At 36.6% G+C, this 25,132-nt stretch overlaps 1 protein-coding gene across 1 annotated transcript in view; it reads right to left on the bottom strand.

Annotated features, from left to right (window-relative positions):
- The window catches only part of IPO8 (importin 8), a 178,016-nt gene extending 154,494 nt beyond the window's left edge, over positions 1 to 23,522 (bottom strand). Inside the window, exons 1-2 of the mRNA XM_074195331.1 lie at positions 23,183 to 23,522; positions 3,920 to 4,001 (exon numbers count right to left, since the gene is read on the bottom strand). Coding sequence (XP_074051432.1) covers positions 3,920 to 4,001; positions 23,183 to 23,266 — 166 coding nt within the window. The 5' untranslated portion in view covers positions 23,267 to 23,522. The remainder of the gene's footprint in view (positions 1 to 3,919; positions 4,002 to 23,182) is intronic.
- Between the last annotated feature and the right edge of the window lie 1,610 nt (positions 23,523 to 25,132).

Genomic DNA, 25,132 nt, shown 5'->3' with positions numbered 1-25,132 from the left:
TTAACTTCAACTTACTTCTCTCTTCTTATTTGATTTATAGCAAAAATATTAAGAACAATATTGAGTTGCTTGAGCACCACAATCATTCATTTGGTCATTGGTCAATGATCTCACAATTAGAGTACCAAAAGTCATCTTAAAGTTTATAAATGGTCTAAAAACTAATTTTTTACTATCATCTTGCTCTCTCTTCTGCAACTCTACTACTTCCACTGCAAAAGTGGTAGGTGTCACAGGATTAAGAGCTATTTTGTATCTTTGTATCTTTTGTATCTTCATGGGTGCTGTGGCCAAAAAATTCACTATCAAATGGCAAGGCCTGAGTCCTGGAAGGAAGGTTTGGCAGGAAGCAAACTGAGACCAGAAACACCAAAGCACAAAGTCTAGGACTAGAGACCCCCAGACTGTAGCAGAAAAAGCTTGGGACAGGAGTATAACTTAACTATCAAAATGAGCAAAACAAAAACAGCTAACCAATGACAACTACTACTCTGATAGGAACAATAAAAAAGTCATCTCAGAAGAGGAAAGCAGTGACAAAATACCTACATATGAAGCCTCAAAAGGATTGATGAATTGGTCTCAAATCCAAAAAAGACCTCTTCGAAGAATGCAAAAAGGATTTTAAAAACCAGAGAAGAGAAGAAAAATGGAGGGGGAAAAAAAATGAGTCATGCAGGAGAATTATGAAAAATGGTCTAAACAGAGGCAGCTAGATGACATAGTGGATAGATCACCAGTCCTGTAGTCAGAAGGACCTGAGTTCAAATCTGGCCTCAGATACCTAGCAAGTCACTTAACCCCATCCTTGCAAAAAGGGAAAAAAATTGAACATACTCAATTAACCTAAGAAGTCAGATTTAGAAGTCTAAGTTCCTAGAAACTGGACTTAAGTTTGTTGCCAAAATCTCTTCAACACTATAGAACTTACATTACACTCACTTGTAAAGCCTTCAAACTCAGGGTCCCTTTCATGCCATAATAAGATACTGGGGTTGTACTTTATGGAGGTTGGATACTCTTTTTAAATGAAATGCATATTTCTCTGACAAGTAGTAAATATTAAACAAAATTTAACACATTTCTTTTTCTTGACAACTCAGTGTAGTTATTATGAATGTCAAGTACTGTACTCTAATGTAGTAATGCTTATCTTTCATTCTTTTTTTGTTTGTTTTTGTTTTTTTTAGGTTTTTGCAGGGCAATGGGGTTAAGTAGCTTGCCCAAGACCACACAGCTAGGTAATTATTAAGTGTCTGAGGCCAGATTTGAACCCAGGTACTCCTGACTCCAAGACCGGTGCTTTATCCACTATACCACCTAGCCTCCCCTATCTTTCATTCTTAAAGAAGATAATGACATCAGGGAAGTGATATCATGACATGGACATGAACTAGACTTGAGCTGGTGAGTGCTATGTTAAATCATCAGCTTCACTTTCTCTTCTGGAGTCATCTGGGTCCAGTGACCTGATATGAATCAAGATGGTCCCTGATGCAAGGTAATCAGGGTTAAGTGACTTGTCCAAGGTCACACAAATAGTAAATGTCAAATGAGGTTTGACAAATTTGAACCCAGGTCCAAGTGTTGGTTGGTGTTCTCTGCACTGCACCATCTACCTGCCCCCCCAATGTAGCGGATTGTTAAGGTATATAAGATTGTCTCTGACACTCAATAATACTTTGTTTCTAAGTTTTCAGGTACTCTGACCATGACTACTGCAATTTTCTATTACACTGTTTGATGTCATTAATAAATATGTTGGGAACTTGATTACTATCTTTTATTTTTTCCTTCTTTCTCTTCTTTATTCTATTTCCTCAGAGATTTCAGAAATCACATAACTAGCCTGGTGATAATTTTAGACTAAATAAAAATAAATTCACAAGGACCTAAAAGTCTGTAAATAGCATGAAATTATATCATCGATTTTGACTGCTAATGGTCTTATTATTCTAATATTCTTATTTCTAGTTTTCAGATGTATTTCTGAAAAAGGGAAATAGCCACATAAATAAACTGCTACTGTGAATCATTATTCTCACGAGTAGATTTGAATCCTTGCTAGCAGTATGCTAACTTAGAAAACCACAAGTAAATATTATCTAGTTTTTATTGCATTTTTATTTATTTTGCTAAACATTTCTCAATTAAATTTCAATCTGGTTTGTATAGGCTGCACTTTGGAGATTTACATGTTTCTTGAAGCCATGAATTTAAATGATATAAATCATGAGAGAGAAATGAATGAGGGCAATAGCAATTTTTTGATTAGTTATTCAGTAGGTTAAAAAATTAGGAATTATATATTTGCAGACGAGTATGCCTACAGAAGAGTAAGGCAATTAGATGGTTCAGTAGAGTTCAAATAGGACCTTACTTACTAAATATGTGACTCTGGGCAAGTCACAACTTCTGTGTGACTTATTCCATCGAAGATAGTAAACCACTTCAGCATCTTTGTCAAGAAAGCCCCATGGTCAAAACTGGCATGCTATGGTCTATACCATATACTACGTTAAAAGTACAAATAATGTGTTTGCCAAGATGTGTGTGTGTGTGTGTGTGTGTGTGTATATATATATATGTGCTTTCATGCATTTTTTTATAACTTGTTACCAACATATTTACAACTTATCTACATGTAGCAATTAAAAGCAAACTTATAAAAGTTTACAGTTATAGAAGTATATGATATAGTGGAAAAAGCATTAGGCTCAGTGTCTTAAGACTGACATATGAGTTACACCTCCCACACCTACAATTTCTATTACCCTGTTAGTTCAATTAACTTCTCTGGACCTCAATTTGCTCATTTGTAAAATAAGGATAGTGCTTATATTACCTACCTTACAATTGTTAAGAGAATGCTTCTTTAAACATTCAAGCACTATTTAAATCATAATTAAGACTTATTTCAGATCCTGTGACAAAGGTAAAAAAAACCTCATTCTGGTGAGAAGTTGTATTCAAGCTACAAATAACTACAAAGATGACATTTTATAACTAGAAAAAAATAGGAGCTAAAAAAAAAAAAGAAACTAAAATGGCTATTTGTCTTTCCACAATCTAATTTAACTGGCTTTAAAATTTTAAATAAACAAGGACTTTGAGAACCCTATTTATTTGTATGATGCTAAAATAGATACACTGAACATAATGTATTTTTTCTAAAAGCCAACTTAAAATATTTTAACTGCTTGATCTTGCTATCAATGGTTTCTATACTTTCATTCTTAGCTTGTGAGCTATAAGAAAATAAACTAAATCACATTTCGTTAATACATATGAGGTCTCAGCAATCTTAGAGGTTAAGTCTCATATAGCCAGAAGGCTCCTGTTCTTTCATCACCCATTTAGGACTCATATTTGTTAAAAAGTTATAGAATTATATTTAAGGACAATTCCATATGGCAAAGTCATATGTATACATATACACACCTATTATACATGAAATGTGGAATTTTTACAAACATAAATATATATATATATATATGGAGAGAGAGAGAGATTCTACACATATACAATTCCATGGATTCAATTACTTTGCCATGAGAAAATAGAGAGTATAACTGGAAAGGGGAAGAAAAAAGGAAATACCCACAGAAGAATGTGGTAGAGATATAGAGTCACAGAAATACAAAAGAGAAAGCAGTATTGTTAGGGGAAGATGTAATAATTAGAAACATGTTTCTAACACCAACATTATCTAGTCTTCTGTATCAAATTTTGAGTCTTGGTTGTTACTTTTCCATATGTTCCACTGAAAACTAACAAGAATATTTCAGAGTTCTTTCTTACTTTCCTAGGAAAAAAATAGATACTAAAAAATTAAAATGCCATTTTTAGTTCATTTTCATCTGAGTAAATGCATTTTAATGATTTGTAAATAGGAAAAAAAAAAGAACAAAAAACTCACCTGCTTGACGTACTGGAAATTCAATTTGATCTGAGACTATAATCTGAAGTAGACTGGGAGCAAAATTGATAATCTTGTAGGACTGAAATTACAAAGAAAAGATCACATAAAAATATTAAGTAACACAATTAAATGGCTAACAATTATTACCATATTTTTATTATTATTTTTCTAATATAATTATTTACAGTATAAAAAAAATTTTCAATTAAATGTGAGCAAAGGACAATATGAATTACAGAGTTTTAAGATCAACACATAGCATGTTTAACCTCTGAGAGTCAGATTTGTAAGTAAGGACAATTCCATATGGCAAAGCCAGATGTAAATACACATTATATATAGAAACACAAATACACATGAAATGTGGAATTACTGCACACATAAGGATAGCTTAAACACATATATAAAATCATCTTATTCTATTCCATGGATTCAATTTAATTTGCTATGAGAAAACAGAGAGTGATAGGAAAAGGAATCAAAAGAGAAAACAGCTAGTTTGTAAAAGAGATGCAAAGTATTAACAACCACAAGAAAGAATACTCCAAAACTAAAGAATAACAAGTGAATCAAACAATCCTGAAGTTGGTAAGGATGACAAAATATGGCAATAGTGAATGTTGGAGAGATTGTAAGAAGAAAGGTACATTGATGAATATTACTGGTGGAGCTGTAAATTAGTACCATCATTCAGGTAAGCAATTTGGAGTTATTGTAAATAAAATGACTAAAAGTATCTAAACCATTTGATCTGCAGATTCTATTACTGAACTCATTTCCCCAAGGAAGGAAGTCATTAAAAAGAAATAAAAATTCTAATAACATTGAAAGTTATAATTACAATTTATCGATTTCTTTCCATGTAATGAGAAGGAAGGGGGAAAAAAGAAATTTACATGATAATTTTGTTGTACATTTGGAGAGAACAGAGAATTGTGAATGGTATTTTCCTTTGTTAGGAAATGTTGTTTAGTTCCATGAATTGAAAATAAAATACATTTTTTAAAAAAATTAAACTGCAAAAAAGAAAAAGAAATAACATATACCAAAATGTTTAGAGCAGTATTTTTTGTGATGGCAAAGAATTGGAAATAAAATAATTGTTCATAAAATAGAAAATAGCTAAAAAATTACAGGTGGGAATCAACAAAGCAGAATGATAGAAAGCATCAGATCAAGTTTAGGCTTTCCTTTTTCTCTCACAAAGAACAAGAGAATGCTCCAGTTTTGAATTTTAATTGGGAAACCCAAGAAGAAATCAGAAAATCATTTTCCTAGGGAAATGGATGGAAAAATGGAAAAAAAAGACATTGGGCACAAGGACTATGGTCAAGAACAGGCTTAGGCAGGACACCAGGGCAGGAAGAACCTTGGAAAAGGAGCAGGTGGGGAGGCACAGTGAATAGAGAACCATCCCTGTAGACAGGAGGACCTGAGTTCAAATTTGACCTCAGACACTTAATAATTACCTAGCTGTGAGACCCTGGGCAAGGACTTAACCCTATTGCCTTGCAAAAACTGGGGCAAAAACAGGTGCCCCCGGCAGCTCTCTCACTCTCCATCCAGTTCTGGATCACAGAACAAGGCAGAGAGAAGCAGTTGTGAGTGGTGGCTAATCTGTGTGCCAAGTATGGAAAAATTCCAGAAGCAAACTATAGTTGTGTAGGTGGCTCTGATCCCAAGAGCAGAGTGCAGTATCCTAATCCAAAAAGGAGCAGGCAGTTCAGTCACTAAACCTAAAAAGCTACTCAGGAGGCAAACAGTGACTGGGTCAAGTAGAAATCTATTTAAACTCAACCAGAAACATGCTAATAGACTCAAATCCATGGCAGGAATTTGTGAAACTCAACCAGGAACACAGTGATAAACCCCAGAACATCTCATTTTAGGAGTACTAAAAACTTACAGGCCGGGGCGACTAGGTGGCGTAGTGGATAAAGCACCGGCCTTTGAGTCAGGAGTACCTGGGTTTAAATCCAGTCTCAGACACTTAATAATTACGTAGCTGTGTGGCCTTGGGCAAGCCACTTTACCCCGTTTGCCTTACAAAAAAACTAAAAAAAACTTTCAGGCCCCAAAATAAACTGTGAAAGGAGCAAAAGACAAAAACCTTAGTCAAAAGACATCCCCCCTCTCCTCACCCCAATTAAAGGACCTAAAAATGATTTTAAAATCTAAATGAGGGGGGCAGCTAGGTGGCGTAGTGGATAAAGCACAGGCCCTGGAGTCAGGAGTACCTGGGTTCAAATCTGGTCTCAGACACTTAATAATTACTTAGCCATGTGACCTTGGGCAAGCCACTTAACCCCATTTGCCTTGTAAAAGCCTAAAAAAAAACAAACAAAAAAAACTAAATGAGGGGGGCTGGTAGGTGGTGCAGTGGATAGAGCACCAGTCCTGGAGTCAGGAGTACCTGAGTTCAAATCCAGCCTCAGACACTTAATAATTTTACCTAGCTGTGTGGCCTTGGGCAAGCCACTTAACCACATTTGCCTGGGAAAAAAAAAAAACTAACAAAAAAGTATAAAAAAAATGAGAGTAGTAGAAAGAAAAATAAGAAAAGAGAGGAAAAACTAGGGAAATAAGAAATGTAAAGAAAAAGTAGGATGGGGGGGAGATATTTACTACTTAATATTACTTAAGAACTTACTAAAAAGCCTTACTGAAGAAAATAATTCTTTGAAAATTAGAACTGACTAAAATTTAAAGAATGAAAAACATAGAGAATATAAAATATCACAAAGAAAAAAAAAGAGCCCTGCTGTCTCATGAAGTCATTAGTTTCCATAGACTCCATTTTTTTTAAGTTTTCCTCATTTGCCTTTTGCAACTCCTTTTCCAATTGATCCAATTTTAATTAATTAATTAGTTTCTGCCCCGGTTTCTGCAAGGCAATAGGGTTAAGTCAAAATTTAAATCCGACCTCAGACACTTAATAATTACCTAGCTGTGTGGCTTTGGGCAAGCCACTTAAACCCATTTGCCTTGCAAAAACCTTAAAAAAAAGGGGGGGAGAATAGAAAAAATATCTCTTACCCTTAGAGTAAGAAGAAAAAAGGATTAAATGAAAAAGGAAGAATTCTAAGAGAAAGGAAAGATTAAGGGAAGCATTAGTCAGAAATAAAATAGGAAAAAAATAGAATAAGTATATGAATAGTATGAAAGAAAATACTAAGCAATTCTAATTGTGAATATGAATGGGATGCATACACTCACTCATAAAATAAAAGAATAACAAACTGAATTAGAAATCAGTATCCTGTTTACAAGAAAGACACTTAAAGGAAATAAAAAACAAGTTAAATTACTGGGTGAAACAGAATCTATTTCACCTCAACTCAAGTTAAAAAAAAGGCATAGTAGCCCACAAGACCTCAAAGTAAAAAAAATATATATCTATTTAAAAGAGAAAAACAGGGCAATTATATTTTGCTAAAAAGTGCTATAACAATAAATAAATATCAATACTAAACACATACACACCACCATTTAGCACAGGGTCTAGCACTTAGTAAAAGTTTATTGATTATTGACTAATTAAAAATCTTAAAAGGAAAAATAAATGAGATATAGGGAAAAAAAGTTACTTTCATATAGAGTTGATGAACTCAAGAGTAAAGACTAAATTGTATTCTTTTTTCTTTCCTTTTTTGTGGAGGGAGGAGGGACATAACCCATGTGGGAATTTGTTTTTCATGACTAAACATTTTTGAAGTGTAATTAGAAATGCAGCTCTAGCTGACCTTGGAATACTACCTCATATCTACTATAAATAGCAAAGAATATTTGATTTGTTGGGTGGGTTATGGGGAAATGGGCACTCATTGGAATTGCAGATTGGCACAAACCATTTTAGAGATTTAACATTCTAGGGCAGCTAGGTGGCACAGTGGATAAAGCACAGGCCCTGGAGTCAGGAGTACCTGGGTTCAAATCTGGTCTCAGACACTTAATAATTAGCTAGCTGTGTGGCCCTGGGCAAGCCACTTAACCCCATTTGCACAGTAAAACACACAAACAAACAATAAATGAATGAATAAATAGATAGATAGATATTTAACATTCAAGTATACAATAAGAGTTTATTTTGAGCCAGTAATCCCATTATAGAAAAGTAAACAGTTTTCAGGACTACTTTGTTTTGGGTATCAAAAAATTAGAAGCATCCTATGACCAGCAAATGGAGAATAGCTGGAAATTTTTTGTTAATTTCATGTTGTTAGAACTAAGTATGAAGTATACTGGAACAAGTAGAGGCACTTGTGCTTAATATTAGTGTTATAACATTATATACATTGACTACAGTAATGTGAAAAATGTAGGGTGTTAGTCTTCACAGGGTGTGGAGGGGAGCCTTTAGGGAATCCATTACAAAAGAGGAAGTTGTGGGAAATAGAGGGTGATGGTCTTCACAGGATGTGGAGGGGAGCCCTTAGGGAATCCATGACAAAGGGGAAATGGCCCAGCCAATCACAAGACTGGAAGAGTCTTCCTAATTCCATTCCGGGGATACCAAACCCCAAAGGTCAAGAGTGACCTAGAGATCCTGACCTAATGCTACTGAGTTTGTGCAATTAGGTAATTGAATATTAACCCACACACCCCCTGTGACTATTGGGGTTCTTTAGTGTATTATGCCTTGGATGATGTGGAGGGGATCATATTAGGGGCATATCATGGAATGGGCGGATCTTTTAGATTGTAACTCTAACTCTGAGAGCCTATGAACATCCAAGAGGGAGGGGAAAGAGTTTCTGAGGACAATAAATTACCTGACTCCTGAGACTAAGGTGTGCCTCACGCCTAGGAGTGAGGTACCCATATCTTGTAAGGTGTATCTTGCAAAGTTCATGAATAAAATGTACAATTTTCTCTCACTCTAGCAGGTTTTTCTTTTCATTCATTTATAACAAGGGACATAAAAAAAAAACAAAGTCCATGATTATAGAATTTCAAAAGGACTTGCAAGTAGTACAATGAACAGAAACATTTAATTTATTTAGCTATGCTTTAAGTAAGAATTTTACATAAAATATTCTAATTTTGAATGTCTTTCATTATTTGTTTTTATTGACAGTAAACAAACTTATGATAATTGAAAGTGAAATTGTTAGATTGTGACCCACTACGAAGAATATAATTTTAAATTAAATATTATAGAATTTTGTACCTTTTTATGGGTATTCTCTCAACTAATGCAGATAGCAATCCATTCATGCCTGCTCAGTGTGGGTAAATATGTTTTCCTCTAAATCCTCCATTTATATCCACTCTCCATGCTGGGAGACCTTCCCTTAGATCTGTTCATATTGCATAGAAACCAATAAGGAAAAAAGAACTTCTCCCTCTCCCCCCCTTTTTGCCCGTTTTCCTCCCCTTATCATACAAATTCTGATGACATCTCTTGTTCCCCAAATGTTTTTATCACTATCAAGAAAGATGCATAGTACAGTCATAGCATCAGGATTTAGAACTGGAAAAGACTTCAGCTATCTAGTCTAAATCTCTCATTTTATGGAAGGACTGCCTAAGGATGATTTAGATGCATCTGTCTGCTGAAGTCAAAGTATTAATTGTATTAAAGCACAAAAGTTGCAAAGAAAAAAAATGAAATGTAATTAGGATGAAAAGGAAAACAAAAATCGTTTAAACTAAAAATTAAATTAAAATTTTAAAAAACAAATTGTGGTACATGAATGTAATAGAATTTTATTGTGCTACAGGAAACAAATAAGCATAAAAAACTCTAAATTAGGTAGCTAGGTGGCGCAGTGGATAGAGCACCAGCCCTGGAGTCAGGAGTACCTAAATTCAAATCCGGCCACAGACCCTTAATAATTACCTAGCTGTGTGGCCTTGGGCAAGCCACTTAACCCCATTTGCCTTGCAAAAAACCTAAAAAAATAAAATAAAATAAAACAAATATGACCTTAGACACTTAATAATTACCTATCTGTGTGACCCTGAGCAAGTCACTTAACCCCACTACCTTACAAAAACTAAAAAAAAAGTCAAAAATTAGTGATTTTTCTTTTCATCTAATATCCACAGATTTAATTCAAAAGCATTAAGCATCTACTGAGATTACCAAATGTTAAAGATAGTCTACCCCACCCCCCTACTTTTTTTTTATCCACTGCACCACCTAGCTGCCCCCCATCCCCTACTTTTTTTTAGTTTTTTTTCAAGGCAAATGGGGTTAAGTGGCTTGCCCAAGGTCACACAGCTAGGTAATTATTACGTGTCTGAGACCAGATTTGAACCCAGTACTCCTGACTCCAGGGCTACTGCTTTATCTACTATGCCACCTAGCCGCCCCCCCACCCCTCTACTTTCAAGGAGCTCACATTCTAACGGGAAAGAAAACTGTCAAATACCTATATACAACATATTTATACAGGGAAAAATTGAAGATAGCCCAAAAGGGAAGTGACTTGCATTGAGGGAAATGAGAAAAGACTTTGCAGAAGGAGATATGAAGGAAGTCAGAAATGCCCAGAAACAGATATAAGAAAAGAGAAAAACCTAGGAATGGGGTACTGTCAGTGAAATTGCCCAGAGTTAGAGTAATCAAACAAGAGTAAAAAAAATTCTTACTTTACTTAAGCAGACTGATCTACACAAATTATTGTACTGTGAATATATGCCCAGAAGTGGGGAAGGTAGAGAGAGAAGGCAGAAACGAACACATGGGGGCCAAAGACTGGGAAGCAAGAGTAACAGGAACATATCAGAACTGGCAAGAATCAAGAAGAACAATAAGGCAGGAAGGGGTAGGGAAGAGTTAAGGAGGGAGACATGTAGATGAGTAGAGAAAAGGTGCCAGAGGTCTCAAGTTATGTCCCCCACAATCTACCAACAGTGGGCATCTTTCTGTGCCTTTATTCGGCTGCTTTCACTTGAATTTTCTTTAATGGTTGTTTTGGTTTTTGCTTTTTGCTTTCTTTGGTGAGAAGGGCACAAGACAGAACAGTGGCAAAGCCAGAACAGTAGTGTACAATAAAGTCAACATAGCTTAATTATTTTGGAATGCAAATGTCTTTCAGAATTCTTTAAGTAAAGTTGAATTTCTACAATGCAAATTTACATAAATCAAGAATTGTCTGTACATGGAGGAAAAAAGTAAGGCATAAGAGATTTGAATGTCTAACAGAGGAATTTATATTTCATTCCAGGTATAATAAGGAACCACTGAAGTTTACTGAATAAAAAGCTGGCATGGTCATACCTATGTTTTGGGAAGATCATTTTGTCATCTGAGTGGAGAAGAGAATATGGAATGAAGAAAGAATTGATGCAGAGAGGCCAACTAGAAGGCTACTACCATAGTCCAGAAATAAAATGATAGGGTCAAAAATTGTGGCAACAGAAATTTAGAAACCTATTGGATGGAGGGCATAGTGGTGGAGGATGAGAGGAAACCTAAGAGAAAGTGAGGAGTTGAGGATAACACTTGGGTTTTGAGCCTGAGGTAACTCTGGGGAAGACAAATCATAAAAATAATTGATAATTACATTAAAGAGAATGACAATGAGACAATATATTAAAATTTAAAGAGTGTAGTCATATTATATTAGCATATAGTTCAAATTTTATTTCTCTAAATTCTTACATCAATAAAATGGAGAAAGAGGAGATCAATGAATTGGGGATGCAACTAAAAAATTTTTAAAAGATAATTTTTTAAATCCCCAAATGAACACCAAATTGGAAATACTGAAAACCAAAAGTGAGGTTATTAAAACTGAAAGAAAACTATTACACTAATAAATAAAACTAGGAGCAGGTTCTATTTTTTAAAAAACTAATTAGATAAACCATCAGTAAATTTGATTTAAATAAATAAGAAACCAGATATACAGTATGAAAATGGTGAATTCACCAATGAAGAAGAGGAAATTAAACAATCACTAGCAAATATTTCACCCAATTATATGTCAATCAACCTGAGCAAAATGGATAAATATTTACAAAAATACAAATTGCCCAGATTAACAAAAGACAGAATACATAAATAACCCCATCTTAAGAAAAAGAAATTGAACAAACCATCAATAAACTCCCTAAGAAAAAAAAACCCAGGGCATGTGGGTTCACACATTTAAAGAACAATTAATTCCATTACTATTTAACCTATTTGAAAAAATTGGCAAAAAGTTTTACCAAAATCCCTTAATTATATAAATATGGTGCTGATACATAAACCAAGAAAAGGTGAAACAGAGAAAGAAAACTATAGATCAAATTTCCCCTAAAGAAAATTGATGCAAAAAATTTAAATTAAATACTACTAAAGAGAATACAACAATATATCATAAGGATCATACACTATGACCAGATAGGATTTATATCAAGAATGCTGACTTAGGATGAAGAAAAAGGGTAAAAACATCACTTGTACAAAAATATTCATAGCAGCCTTGTTTGTGGTGGTAAAGAATTGAAAATCAAGTAAATGTCCTTCAATTGGGGAATGGCTTAGCAAACTGTGGTATATGCATGCCATGGAACACTACTGTTCTATTAGAAACCAGGAGGGATGGGAATTCAGAGAAACCTGGGGGGATTTGCACGAACTGATGCTGAGTGAGATGAGCAAAACCAGAAAAACACTGTACACCCTAACAGCAACATGGGGGTGATGATCTACCTTGATGGATTTACTCGTTCCATCAGTGCAACAACCAGGGACAATTTTGGGCTGTCTGCAATGGAGAATACCATCTGTATCCAGATAAAGAGCCATAGAGTTTGAACAAATTTCAAGGACTATTCCCTTTAATTTAGAAAAAATATATATATCTTATTGTCTGATCTTGTTATCTTATACTTTTTGTTTCTTCCTTAAGGATGTGATTTCTCTGTCATCACACTCAATTTGGATCAATGTACAACATGGAAACAAAATAAAGACTGACAGACTGCTTTCCATGGGGGGTGGGGGGGGTGGGGGGAGGGAAGTAAGATTGGGAGAAAAATTGTAAAACTCAAACTCAAAAATCAAATAAAATCTTTAAATTACAAAATAAATAGATAGATAGACAAATAAATAGAGAATGATGAGTTAGTTCAGTAGTAGGAAAACTATCAATACAACTGACCATATCAATAACAAAACCAACAAATCATAAGTTTATCTCAATAGATGTTGAAAAAGCTTTTAACAAAATACAGCACCCATTCCTATTTAAAACACTAGAGAGAATTTTAAGTATTTCCTTAAAATTATAAGTAATTTCTATTTAAACCATCTGCAAGCATTCTCTGTTATGGGGATAAGCCAAAAGTCTTCCCAATAAGATCAGAGTTGTGAAGTGAAGATACTCATTACCTTCACTATCATTCAATGTTTATTAGAACTGTTAGCTGTAACAAAAAGGAAAAAAAAATTGAAAAAAGTTAGAATAGGCGATGAGAAATCAAAACTATCACATTTTGCAGATGATAGAATATGATACTTAGAGAATACAAGAAAATTATCTAAAAACATTTTACAACTTTTGCAAAATTTCAGGATAATGGCAGCTAGGTGGCGCACTGGCTAGTACATGGGCCCTAGAGTCAAGAAGAGCAGAGACCAAAAGTGGACTCAGAGACTTGACACTCAATAGCTATGACTCTGGGTAAGTCACTTAACTCCTATTGCACCATAAAAAAAAAATACATAAAGTTGTAGAATATAAAATAAACTAATGTAAATCATCTTCTCTTCTTTAAGCTGGATCCATGTGATCCGACCCATGTGGTTGAAATAATATGACCCCAGCCCCATTCGGCTAGATCTATGTTAATCTAACCTTCTTTTCTTTCCCTTTCTCCTTTCTAAGCACTTTAGACATTCTTAACTTCAACTAATTAGTCTGACCTTTAAGAAACTATTATGCTGCTTCACCAAAAAACGTAGCCTGTGAACTAATTTGTTGTACTTAAACTCTTAAAACTTTGCTGTGTTTAAACTTTTGTGAAGCATGTGAACTAAAGTCAAAGCCTTTCTTACTTCCCTGAGTCAGAGATTGGTGAATTTTTTAACCCCTAAAACAAACCATAGCTTCATCTCTTAGCCATAACTATGTAGAAATATATCTTTATTATTGCACATGTATATCAGATTGCTTGCCATCTTGGGGAGGAATGAAGGGAGGGGGGAAAATTTGGAACTCAAAATCTTTCAAGAAATGAATGTTGGGGGGCAGCTAGGTGGCGCAGTGGATAAAGCACCGGCCCTGGAGTCAGGAGTACCTGGGTTCAAATCCGGTCTCAGACACTTAATAATTACCTAGCCGTGTGGTCTTGGGCAAGCCACTTAACCCCATTTGCCTTGCTAAAAAAAAATCTAACCTGTAAACCCCACAATATCTTGTCAGATTTCATCAATCAAAATTTACATTACTTGAGGCAGAGTATGGGCAGGTAAGGGTATGATACCAGATGTGGACAGAAAGAGATGAGGGAAAAGAGGAAGGAGCAAGGGAAGGAAGGAAGGAAGGAAGGAAGGAAGGAAGAAATGTTGAATCAGTTAAGAAATGAATGTTGAGAATTGTCTCTATATGCAATTGGAAAATTTTTTTTAAAAAAAGAGAAGAAAACAAAAAAGCAAGAAAAAAAACTGTAAGAAAGAACGAAAGAAAGAAAGAAAGAAAGAAAGAAAGAAAGAAAGAAAGAAAGAAAGAAAGAAAGAAAGAAAAAGAAAGAAAGACAATGTTTTCAGAATAAAATTTGGACAGAGGGGCGGCTAGGTGGTGCAGTGGATAAAGCACCGGCCCTGGAGTCAGGAGTACCTGAGTTCAAATCCAACCTCAGACACTTAATAATTACCTAACCGTGTGGCCTTGGGCAAGCCACTTAACCCCATTGCCTTGAAAAAAAAAATTTGGACAGACAAAAAAATACAAAAGCCAGTAGTCTTCTCTTTTTCACAAATTTTCTAGCTAGTATCTATTTGGCTATGTATGTTGCTTGCTTTAATGATTTCTCTACTTGGTTTTTCCTCAAATTTCTGAAGGCTGTATTTTTACTATACCAGACTTAACTGTTTTCACCCTACATGTTAGTGATACCCTCACTTTCATTCATTATTCTCATCACTCTGCTTCCATTATCTGGGATTAGATCAATATTGGAACACTTATCATTTGATTGCCTATCACTAATACATTTTGTTCTTGCTGTTTTTTTTCTTCAAGGCATATTTTTAGTAAAAGATGGGAGGGAACCTGGGGGGGGAGAATCACAAATCAGAAATACATACATACATCTATACATACATACATACATACATACATACACACACACATTCATGCATGCTATCATGACTGGCTTCTAATTGATCAATTCTTTTAGAACTACCCCAGATCATAATCCTGCTCTAGCTATATTCTTCTCCTTTCTCAATTTGACAGGGTGGTTATCCTGTTTAATTCTACCGTATCCTCCAACCTGGATATCTTTATGTCCTTATTCTATTACTTATCATGCCTGGTCAAACTCTAATCCTAGGTTATTCCCACTCACATAGTACTGAACATGCTAAAGGAATGAAATCATGATGCCATCACTGTAGCAATGCTGCCACTCTTCCCTAATTGATTTCTATCACACTACTCCCACAGCAGCTATTGTTAATTTCTTTTCTCCATAAAACTCACTCATGCTTAAACAAAACAATGGAGGCCATTGAAGAAGATCTTCTCCCCTCATTCTTTCTTTTTCTCTTTTTTTTTTTTAGGTTTTTTTGCAAGGCAAATGGGGTTAAGTGGCTTGCCCAAGGCCACACGGCTAGGTAATTATTAAGTGTCTGAGGCTGGATTTGAACCCAGGTACTCCTGACTCCAGGGCCGGTGCTTTATCCACTGCACCACCTAGCCGCCCCTGCCCTCATCCTTTCTAACAATCTTTTGATATCTTCACCAATTCCCTCTTCCTTCATCCCAGGCTCTTATGGTGAAGCAGTACTTCTGTATTTGAGGCTATCCCTTCTCATCTTCACAGATTGTCTAGACCATACTAACATCTTCATTCTCTCTCTCTACCTGCTGGTTTCTTCCCTACTTCCTAGAAATATACCCTATAATTCCTCATTTTAAAATTTTTTTAAAAAACCTTCCTCCATTTATCTCTTACTCCTTTCAACTAAACTCTCTGAAAAAGACATCTCTACTTGGTTTCACTTCTCTTACCCACTGAAATCTGGCTTCAAACCTCAACAATACTAGAAACTGCTCTCATCCAAATCTAATGGCCTTTTCTCAATCCTTTTCCTTCTTGACATTTCTGCTCCAATGCATTATTGATCAACTCATAGATACTTTCCTCTCTAGGTCTTTATGACCTGCTCTCTTGGCTTATTTCTTCCTACCCATCTGAACTCAGTTCAGTATCTCCCTAGCTCTTCAACGATGTCATAACCACTAACTCTGGGTGTCTCCACCAGAGTTAGTCCAAAGCATCCCTTTCTACACCAGAAGTTCTTAATTATTTTTTTGTTTATTTCATGAGTTCCTTTGTCATTAGTGAAATAAATGGAACTCTTCTCAAAATAATGTTTTTAAATGCATAAAATATATAGGATTATAAAGGAAATAAATTATATTGAAATTATCAACATGCTCAAAAAATCAAGTTCACAACTGAGTCAGATTTATAATACAAGTCATTCCCCAATTAATAAAATGGTCAAAGGAAATGAAAAGGCAAGCTCAAATGAAGAAATTAAAGCTATCTATAGTCATTAAAAAATGTTCTAAATCATTATTAACTAGAGAAATGCAAATTAAAACAACTTGCAATTTAAAACATCCTATAAGGTTGACCAATATTACTAAAATGGAAAATGATCAATGTTGGAAGGGATATGGGAAAACTGGGACATTAATGCATTGTTGGTGGGGTTGTGAACTGATCCAATCTTACTGGAGAATAATTTGAAATTATGCCCAAAGGGCAATACAACTGCCTACCCTTTGATCCAGCAAAACACTACTAGGTATTCCCAAAGAGATCACAAAAAAGGGTAAATGAACCCACATGCTATATTTATAGCAGCACTTTTTGAAGTGGTGAATAATTGAAACTGAGGGGATACATTCAATTGGGAAATGGCTGAAAAAATTCTGCTATTATGAACATGAAGGAGCACTTGTTTCATAAGAAATCATGAGGGATAGAACTTCAGAATAGCCTAGAAAGACTTGCATGAACTGATGTTAAGTGAGAAGAACCAGAAGACCATTGTACACACTAAAAGCAACACTGGGTGATGATCAACTATGATGGACTTGTTCATTTCAGTAGTACAGTAATCAAAGACAATTCTAAAAAAAATTGTGATGGAAAATGTCATTCATACCCAGATAAAGAACTATGGAGTTTAAATGCAGACCAATGTTTACTATCTTCAATTTTTAAAAGTTGTCTTATGTATTATGTTTTTTCTTCTCTAATTTTTTTTCTATTTTCATTTGATTCTTCTTTCACAACAAGATTGATGATTTTATGTTTAGCATAGTTATACATGTATAGCCTAAATTAGATGGCTTTCTGTTGGGGAACTGGGCAGAGAAGAGAGGGAGAGAGAAAAATGTGAAACTCAAAACCTGCAAAAAAAAAGATTGTTGAAACCTATCGCTGCACATAGTTGAAAAAACAAAAACTTATTTTTTAAAAAATCAAGTTCACACAACCCCAGGCTAAGCATCTCTCCCTTCAGCACCAGTCCTGCAGGACCAATTGCCTGTTACATATATTTAACTGGATGTCCTAAAGTAAAGGTATCTCAATCTCAACAGGTCCAAAACAGAACTTATCCCTCTTCTGAACTTCAAGGCAGTTTGATCGTCCCACATATCCAAATAGCTGCCAAATCTTGCGATTTCTTTTTCTCAATACCTCTTTCTTTTCTAAGTTCCCTTCCTTTCACTTGCACAAAAACCATTCTAGTTCTGGCCCTCCATCACCCTTAACCTGGACTATCCTTCACATAGATAATAAAATGATGTTTTAAAGGTAGAGCTAACTAGGTCATCCTCCTATTCAAAAAACTCCAGGCTATTATAATTACCTTCAAGAACAAATAGGAAATCCTGTTTGGTATTTAAACTTTCATTATCCTGGGCCCTACCTACATATCCAGTTTCCTTACATTCTTACTCTCTTCCATGTCCTCTAAAATCCAGGCATATTTCCTACTGGCTGTTTCTTATCCATAATATTTCATTCTCCAAGGATTATCAAGAAACCCCATAAATGTGATCAGTATGATTAAGTGTTTGATTAGAAAGTTCATATAAAGTCATCAGAAAATTCACTATGAAGAGAAATCCTATTAACTTGACCAATGATGAAAAGAATTTAAATATCAAACAAAATTTTTTAAGCATTAGAGAATACACAGAGGAGAGAAATTCTATAAATTTAATTAGGGTGGTAAAGGTTTTATTTAGAGAACAATCACAAACACTCGAAAGGGAATTGATTTAGGAGAAAAATTTCATATATATATATGTGGTAAAAGTAGGGAAAAATTCAAACAGCAATCAAATTTTTATTCAATTTTTTATAAACATCAGAAAATCTATCTCTAAGACTTAGCACTGGGTTATTCCCATGCCTGTATTGCTCCTTCTAATTTTCCAACTCCTAGGAATCTTTGGCTTTCTTTAAGACTCAGCTAAAGCAGGGCAGCTAGGTGATACAGTAGATAGAGCACTGGCCTTGGAGTCAGGAGGACCTGAGTTCAAATCTATCCTCAGATACTTAATAACTGCCTAGCTGTGTGACCTTGGGCAAGTCACTTAACCCCATTGCCTTAAATATTTTAAAACTTTTTTTTAAAAAAAGACTCAACTAAAGTACTATCCCATATCAGACCCAAATGGAATCAGCCCAGGAAGCTGAATCCAAAAGCCTCAGAAATAGCTGTACCCCCTTAGCTACCAGCCCAGTTTTCAATTTGGCTCTCATGGCCCCAACAATAAGAGCAATAACCCTTGCAGAGAAGGAACCTGCCATCCCTAGACCACTAACAACAGTTCCTAACCATAGGCAATAGGCAGGTATGCCCAAGAGCCCCAGGAAAAGCAGTATTCTGCTATGATAAGACACCTGACTTTGTTGATAGACTAGACCTTGCAGCCCTTGTCCATGAAAACAACCCTTGTGCAGATTCAACCTGGTGACTATCTGATTGTACTACATACAGCACCACAGGTACTTTATTTTTTAAAAAGTTCTCACTGGGGTGGCTAGGTGGTGCGGTGGATAGAGCACTGGCCTTGGAGTCAGGAGTACCTGAGTTCAAATCCGACCTCAGACACTTAACCCCATTGCCTTTCAAAAAAAAAAAGTTCTCACTACCAAAGACCTCAGTATTTTTAGGTAGTTCAAAATAAAAAACTGATATGATTTTATAAATGGAAATGATATAAAAGAAAACATATTAATACCTGCTTAACCACTGAAACTTTCAATATAACATAAAGGAGGTGATAATGGTAAACTAACATAAAGGCTTACTAATAAGCACTAAGTTTGTAAATATAAGCAAAAATACAGTCCCTGCCTTCAAAGAGTTTACATTCTAATAGAGGTCTAGATATTAAGTAATTTGACCAAGGTCACCTCTGTAATATTAAGAACAAGAATTCAAACTAAAGTCCTCTGAGTCTAAAACTCAACACATCTTGCGGAAGGATATGAACAATATTAGCATGGAATGAAAGGTATGGATGGATTAGTTGCTGTCTGAAATCAGAGAGCATAGATTCTTGCAAGGACTTATGTTTATATTCTGAAGATAAAGTCCTATACTTCACAATACTGTCACATAGTATTCTGTCACATAAAAGTCAGTCAACAGGCATTCATAAAATGCCTTTTACTACTACCGCTGCTATTGCTTCTGCTACTACAGCTACCTTTCCTACCATTACCACTACCACTATTACTAGCTATCCTTTAAGGCTTCAATGTGTTTTACATATGAACTAATTTAATATCTTCACAACAAGTCATTTTGACAGATAAGCACAGAGAGCTTAAGTGACCTACCCATTCTAACTCAAATCTCCCGGACTTAAGTTCCAGCTCAATTCACAATAACAACTGTTTAAGGCATAGGCCAAGAGAGCATTGTCTACACCTCTCCTTCTATCATACCACCTTCAAAGAATTGAGAGATCCCTTGACCCAGCTCTGGAAAAAAAAGCATCTAGAAGCACTGAAACCCTTAGAAAACAGTGGAAGAAGATTAAACATACCTTCCTGGGAGTCAGACACAACTACAGCCACATGCACACATACACTCGGTGTCTCTCTCTCTCTCTCTCTCTCTCTCTCTCTCTCTCTCTCCACTACATATAGGTATTCTGGCAACAGGACTGTAATTTTTGGCTATTTTTTTATTTTTTAACATATTTTGGGTTTGGGAATTAGATTTTTTTCTAAAAATTTAAACAATTTATTTTTTACCCTGTGCAGTTTTCATTTATGATTACTTGAAATATAGATTTGAAAAAATAGGATTTTTAAAAATTTTGTTTTAAAGGAATCCAAAGCTCTTTGTGTTTTAAATGGAACTGCGCCTAGGCCTTTAAGCCCAACCAATCTAGTTTTTATTGAATGGCCAATAAATGTTGTTTGTCCAACCTTTGGAAGAGGATCAATGACATTATCAGTATGAACTGCCTATGAATTGCATTAAGACAGAGATGTACAAAGTAACTCTTCCAGAGTCATTAAAGTCCAGTAGCAACACAAAAGTCAAGATGCAGTAGGATGACATCTTTGATGTCCAACCAAGCACTCCACAGAGCCTACTTTAACTTAAGTTCATTTGTTCATAAGGCTGAACAAATTGAAAGAAATCATCACTGTGGCAAAGTCTTCACATACTTGGGTAGACACTCCCCAAACTCACTGACTGGGTTGAGGCCTGAGTCCCCAGCACAAGCCTCTGTGGCTCATAATTTAGATTCTGATGGCTTAGAATAATTAAATTAGAAGAATAATTGCTTTCATTTCTGTACAGAAACTTAGTGGTAATTCCCTTATCAGAGAGATATTTTTGCTATGGTAAATTTGGTCGCCTTTAGTCTCAATTCTTACCTAGTCATTAGTCATGGAATGGGTTGCCACAAGCAAAATGAGGCCAAGGAAAGATCTTAATTAAGAAAGGTCAGCTTCATCCATCGCATCCCAGGCTCTTGACTTTGGTCTTGGCACTAGGTTTAGATGGCTCTGGAGAAAAGTAAGGACACTGACTTTGCACAGCTCTGCCTCACTTAAATTCAATTCAAGAGGAAAGTAAAAAAAATGACCCTCAAGATGTTATTGATCCTCTTTAAGAATGGAGGTTAAGGGGCAGCTAGGTGGTGCAGTGAATAGAGCACGGGCCCTGGAGTCAGGAGTACTTGGGTTCAAATCCGACCTCAGACACTTAATAATTACCTAGCTGTGTGGCCTTGGGCAAGCCACTTAACCCCACTGCCTTCCAAAAACCTAAAAAAAAAATGGAGGTCAAACTACAACAAACAAGATAATATACAGTGAAATTTTAGCTGGGATTTGAGGAAAGCCAGGATATGAAGGGATGGGGATCAACAGTCAGTGAAAATGCCCAAAGTCAAAAAAGAACATCTTGGGCAAAGACAGCAGAAGCCACTGCTACTGATTTACATAAGTAGATTTAAGGAAGTTGTAAGGTATAGAAAATAAGTTAAGACTGGAAAGATAGAAGGAGCAACTTATAAAGAGCTCCTCGATCTTCACTACCTTTGTGAGACTTGGAGTGTGCCCTTTTCTTGAGAAAAGCCAAAACAAACTTTTCTTTTTAAGTGAATTTTTATCCTACACAATTTGAAGGGGAAGAATAGTTTGAGGTATTGAGCATGACACTAAGGTTGGGAGCCTTGGTGACTAAGAAGATAAAGATGTCCTCAACAGAAACAGGGAAGTTTTTCAAAGGAGGTTTTAAGGAAAATGAAAATGAGTTCAGTTTTGGATGTGAGTTCAGTAAGTCTACAAAAATATCCAATTCTATTGGTTAGAAGTGCAGAAATGGTTAGGATAGGAAAAAACAGATTTGAGATTTATCTGCACAGAGACAATTGAAACCATAGTAGTAAAGGAAGGAAAAGAGAATGTCCAGTAGAGGACTGGGGGACAACCAGAGGCTAAGGAGTTTTGGTATGTTAATCTTTAAGAAGTATCTAGAAGGGGCAGCTAGGTGATGTGGTGGAAAAAACACCGGTCCTGGAGTCAGGAGTACCTGGGTTCAAATACGGTCTCAGACACTTAAAAATGACCTAGCTGTGTGGCCTTGGGCAAGCCACTTAACCCCGTTTGCCTTGCAAAACCAAAAAAAAAAAAAGTATCTAGAAGATGGTGAGAAAAATACAATTGGTAATATGAGAAATTTTGAGTCAAGATAACTAGGAATTTAAATCCTTCTTTGGGAAATGGCCAAGGCCATTTAGGATATGCAATAAACAAAAGAAGAAGAAATACTCTTCTGGAGTACAGAATAGACTATTGAAAATAGTTTATTGAGGCGGCTTGGTGGTGCAGTGGATAGAGCACCAGCTCTTGGAGTCAAGAGTACCTGAGTTCAAATCCGGCCTCAGACACTTAATTAATGACCTAGCTGTGTGGCCTTGGGCAAGCCACTTAACCCCACTGCCTTGCAAAAAAAAAAACTAAAAAAAGAAAACAGTTTATTGAAAGAATATGTTAGAAATCTACAGGAAAACTATCCAGCAAATTAGGTTACTGAATCAACACCAATGCTCCTTTAATAGGTTCTGTTAAAAAAAAAATTCTTTTCCGTTCCTGCAACATGTCTCAGGGCTCAAGCCAGAGAGAGAGAGATATGTCACCCCAAAGAAGCAAGGGATTCAGCGGGCTTGGTTTTTCGTAGGGAGGGCAGGATGTGGAGACCCGCTGAAGCACTACTGAGGATTTGTATTTTAAAGCTATTTCTGCACCCACAGTGGGTCCTGAGTTGGAGAAGTGGGATGGGCAGAAACTGCAGCCGCCAAGCTCTTCGGGGTTTGGAAAAAGCTGCGTGTGGTTTGACCAAAAAAAAGAAAAAAAGTTGCGTTTGGATGGAGAAGACGAGGAGGCGGGGGGGGGGGGGCGGCGAGGCAAGCCGGTGCCCGGGTCGGGGGCAGGTGCACCGCCGCCCCCCAGGGCCTGGCAGGGGGCAGCTCCCAAGCCCGAGCCGAGGGCGGGGCCCGCGGAGGAAGAGCCCGGCACCGCCGTCCTCACCTGGTTGAGCTCGTTCTCGGCCGCGATCCGCAGCTTGGGGTCGATGGTGCCTTTCAGCGCCTGGATGATCCGGTTGGGATCCATCTTCCCCCCGCTCAGGAAGCGAGGGCTCCGCCGTGCCCTTCTCCGCAGGCCTGGGCGGCCAAGAGGCCGGCAGCTCGGTCACCTCCCGCCTCCTCTGCCCTTTGTCCGGGCTAGCCGAGGCCCGGCTTCCGACCCTCCGCTCCGCCGGCCGCTACCCCCACAAACTCCGCCGCCCCGACTCGCTAATGCCCTCCTCTCCGCCCTCCCCCACTGCTCCAACTCCCTCTCCATTCACCGGTTTACGACGGCCGTGAGGGGAGGGGGAAGGGGTGGGAGAGGGAAGACAGGAAGGGCTGCCTTGCTTTACGGCAGCCGCTCTTTGCTTTACGGCAGCCGCTCTCTACTCCCTTCCTCCCATAGGCTTGGAACCCCTCAGGCAGGATGCGGCCATTTTGTTGTACGGAAAGAAACTTCCCATGGGAGAGCCCGTTTGAGCTCCTGGAAAAGAGGTGCCAAACCATCGAATCACAGCTTCTTCATTCATTGACTGCAGGCTAAACTTCTGGGTTTCATTTGTTGGAGGTGCAGCTGCTTCAATTTCCGTGTCTGGCCCACTAGGAATGAGTAAAGAATGGGGGAAAACAGCCTTTTCTGGGCTTTAACAGAGGCAATGAATGTTTTTTCCCGGGCTATAGTTGTCAGTGTCGGGCTCCATAACTTTGTTCACCTCTTATCTATAGAGCCTAGAAGTATTCTGGTAGGTTGGTTGATTCTTGTCCTTTGTTATCCAAGAATATCAAAATGACATCACTGTTTGAGACAAATTACAATGTATCCATATCCTACTGCTGCTGATCAGACCGATGCAAGCTCAGAATGCTCTGTCTTCCTCATAGAGTGCAGCCCCCTCACTGATGAGGGCACACCAGTATCTGGTCCTGGGCCAGTATCTCCCAAGCTGTACAATCAATGCCAAAGTTCTTAAAAGAGACTTTCAGGATGTCCTGGTATGGCTTCTTCTGACCCCCCCTTGTGAGCCCTTGCCCTGTGTGAGTTCTCCATAAAATAGGTATTTGGCAAGCATAAGTCTGGCACAAGAAAGGACCTCAGTGTCTGGTATCTTCTCCTGCCAGGTGATCTTATTCTGGTAAATATTTAATCTAGTTGGAGGCTAGGGAATTAGTAAATGTATTCACCAAACACTGAAATTTAATTTGTTATTAATATTTTCTCCTTCACTTACTCAAATTAACCAGCAAAACAATGTAAATGCTCTGCCCAAAATGGCAAATTGTGCATACCCTTTATCAAGAAATACCACTATCAGATGTGTATCCCAAGATTATTAAAAAAAAAAAAAAAGAACCCAATGAACAAAAATATATCATTTTTTGTGGTGGCAAAAAAATTGGAAATTGAGGGAATGTCTATCAATTGCTGAATGACTGAACAAGTTGTGATTGATGAATGTTATGTAATATAATTGTGCTATAAGAAATGAGCAGCAGATTTCAGAAAAACCTGGAAAGATTACATGAACTGATACTGAGTGAAGTGAGCAGAACCAGGCCCTGGTTCTGCCCATTTCACTCAGTATAAGTTCAGTAAATATAATTGACTTAGCTCTTCTCAGCAATACAATGATCAAAGATAATTCCAAAAGACTCCACATACAGAGAAAGATCTATGGAGTCTAAATACAGATTGAAACATACTATTCTCACTTTTTACATTTTTTTCTTTCTTGTGTTTTTTTTTTCCCCTTTCTGATTTTTCTTTCACACATGACATTATGGAAGTATATTTAACATAATTGTGTGTATATATATATATATATATAATATATATATATATAATCTTGGTCTTGGGAGGCAGGGAGGAAAGGGAAGGAAAGGGAAGAGGAGAGAAAAATTTGGAATTCAAAAT

This window comes from Macrotis lagotis, chromosome 7, assembly GCF_037893015.1.
Source record: "Macrotis lagotis isolate mMagLag1 chromosome 7, bilby.v1.9.chrom.fasta, whole genome shotgun sequence".
Lineage (NCBI taxonomy): Eukaryota > Metazoa > Chordata > Mammalia > Peramelemorphia > Peramelidae > Macrotis > Macrotis lagotis.
The sequence above is the reverse complement of the archived record's forward strand: the minus strand, read 5'-3'. Positions and strand labels throughout refer to the sequence as shown.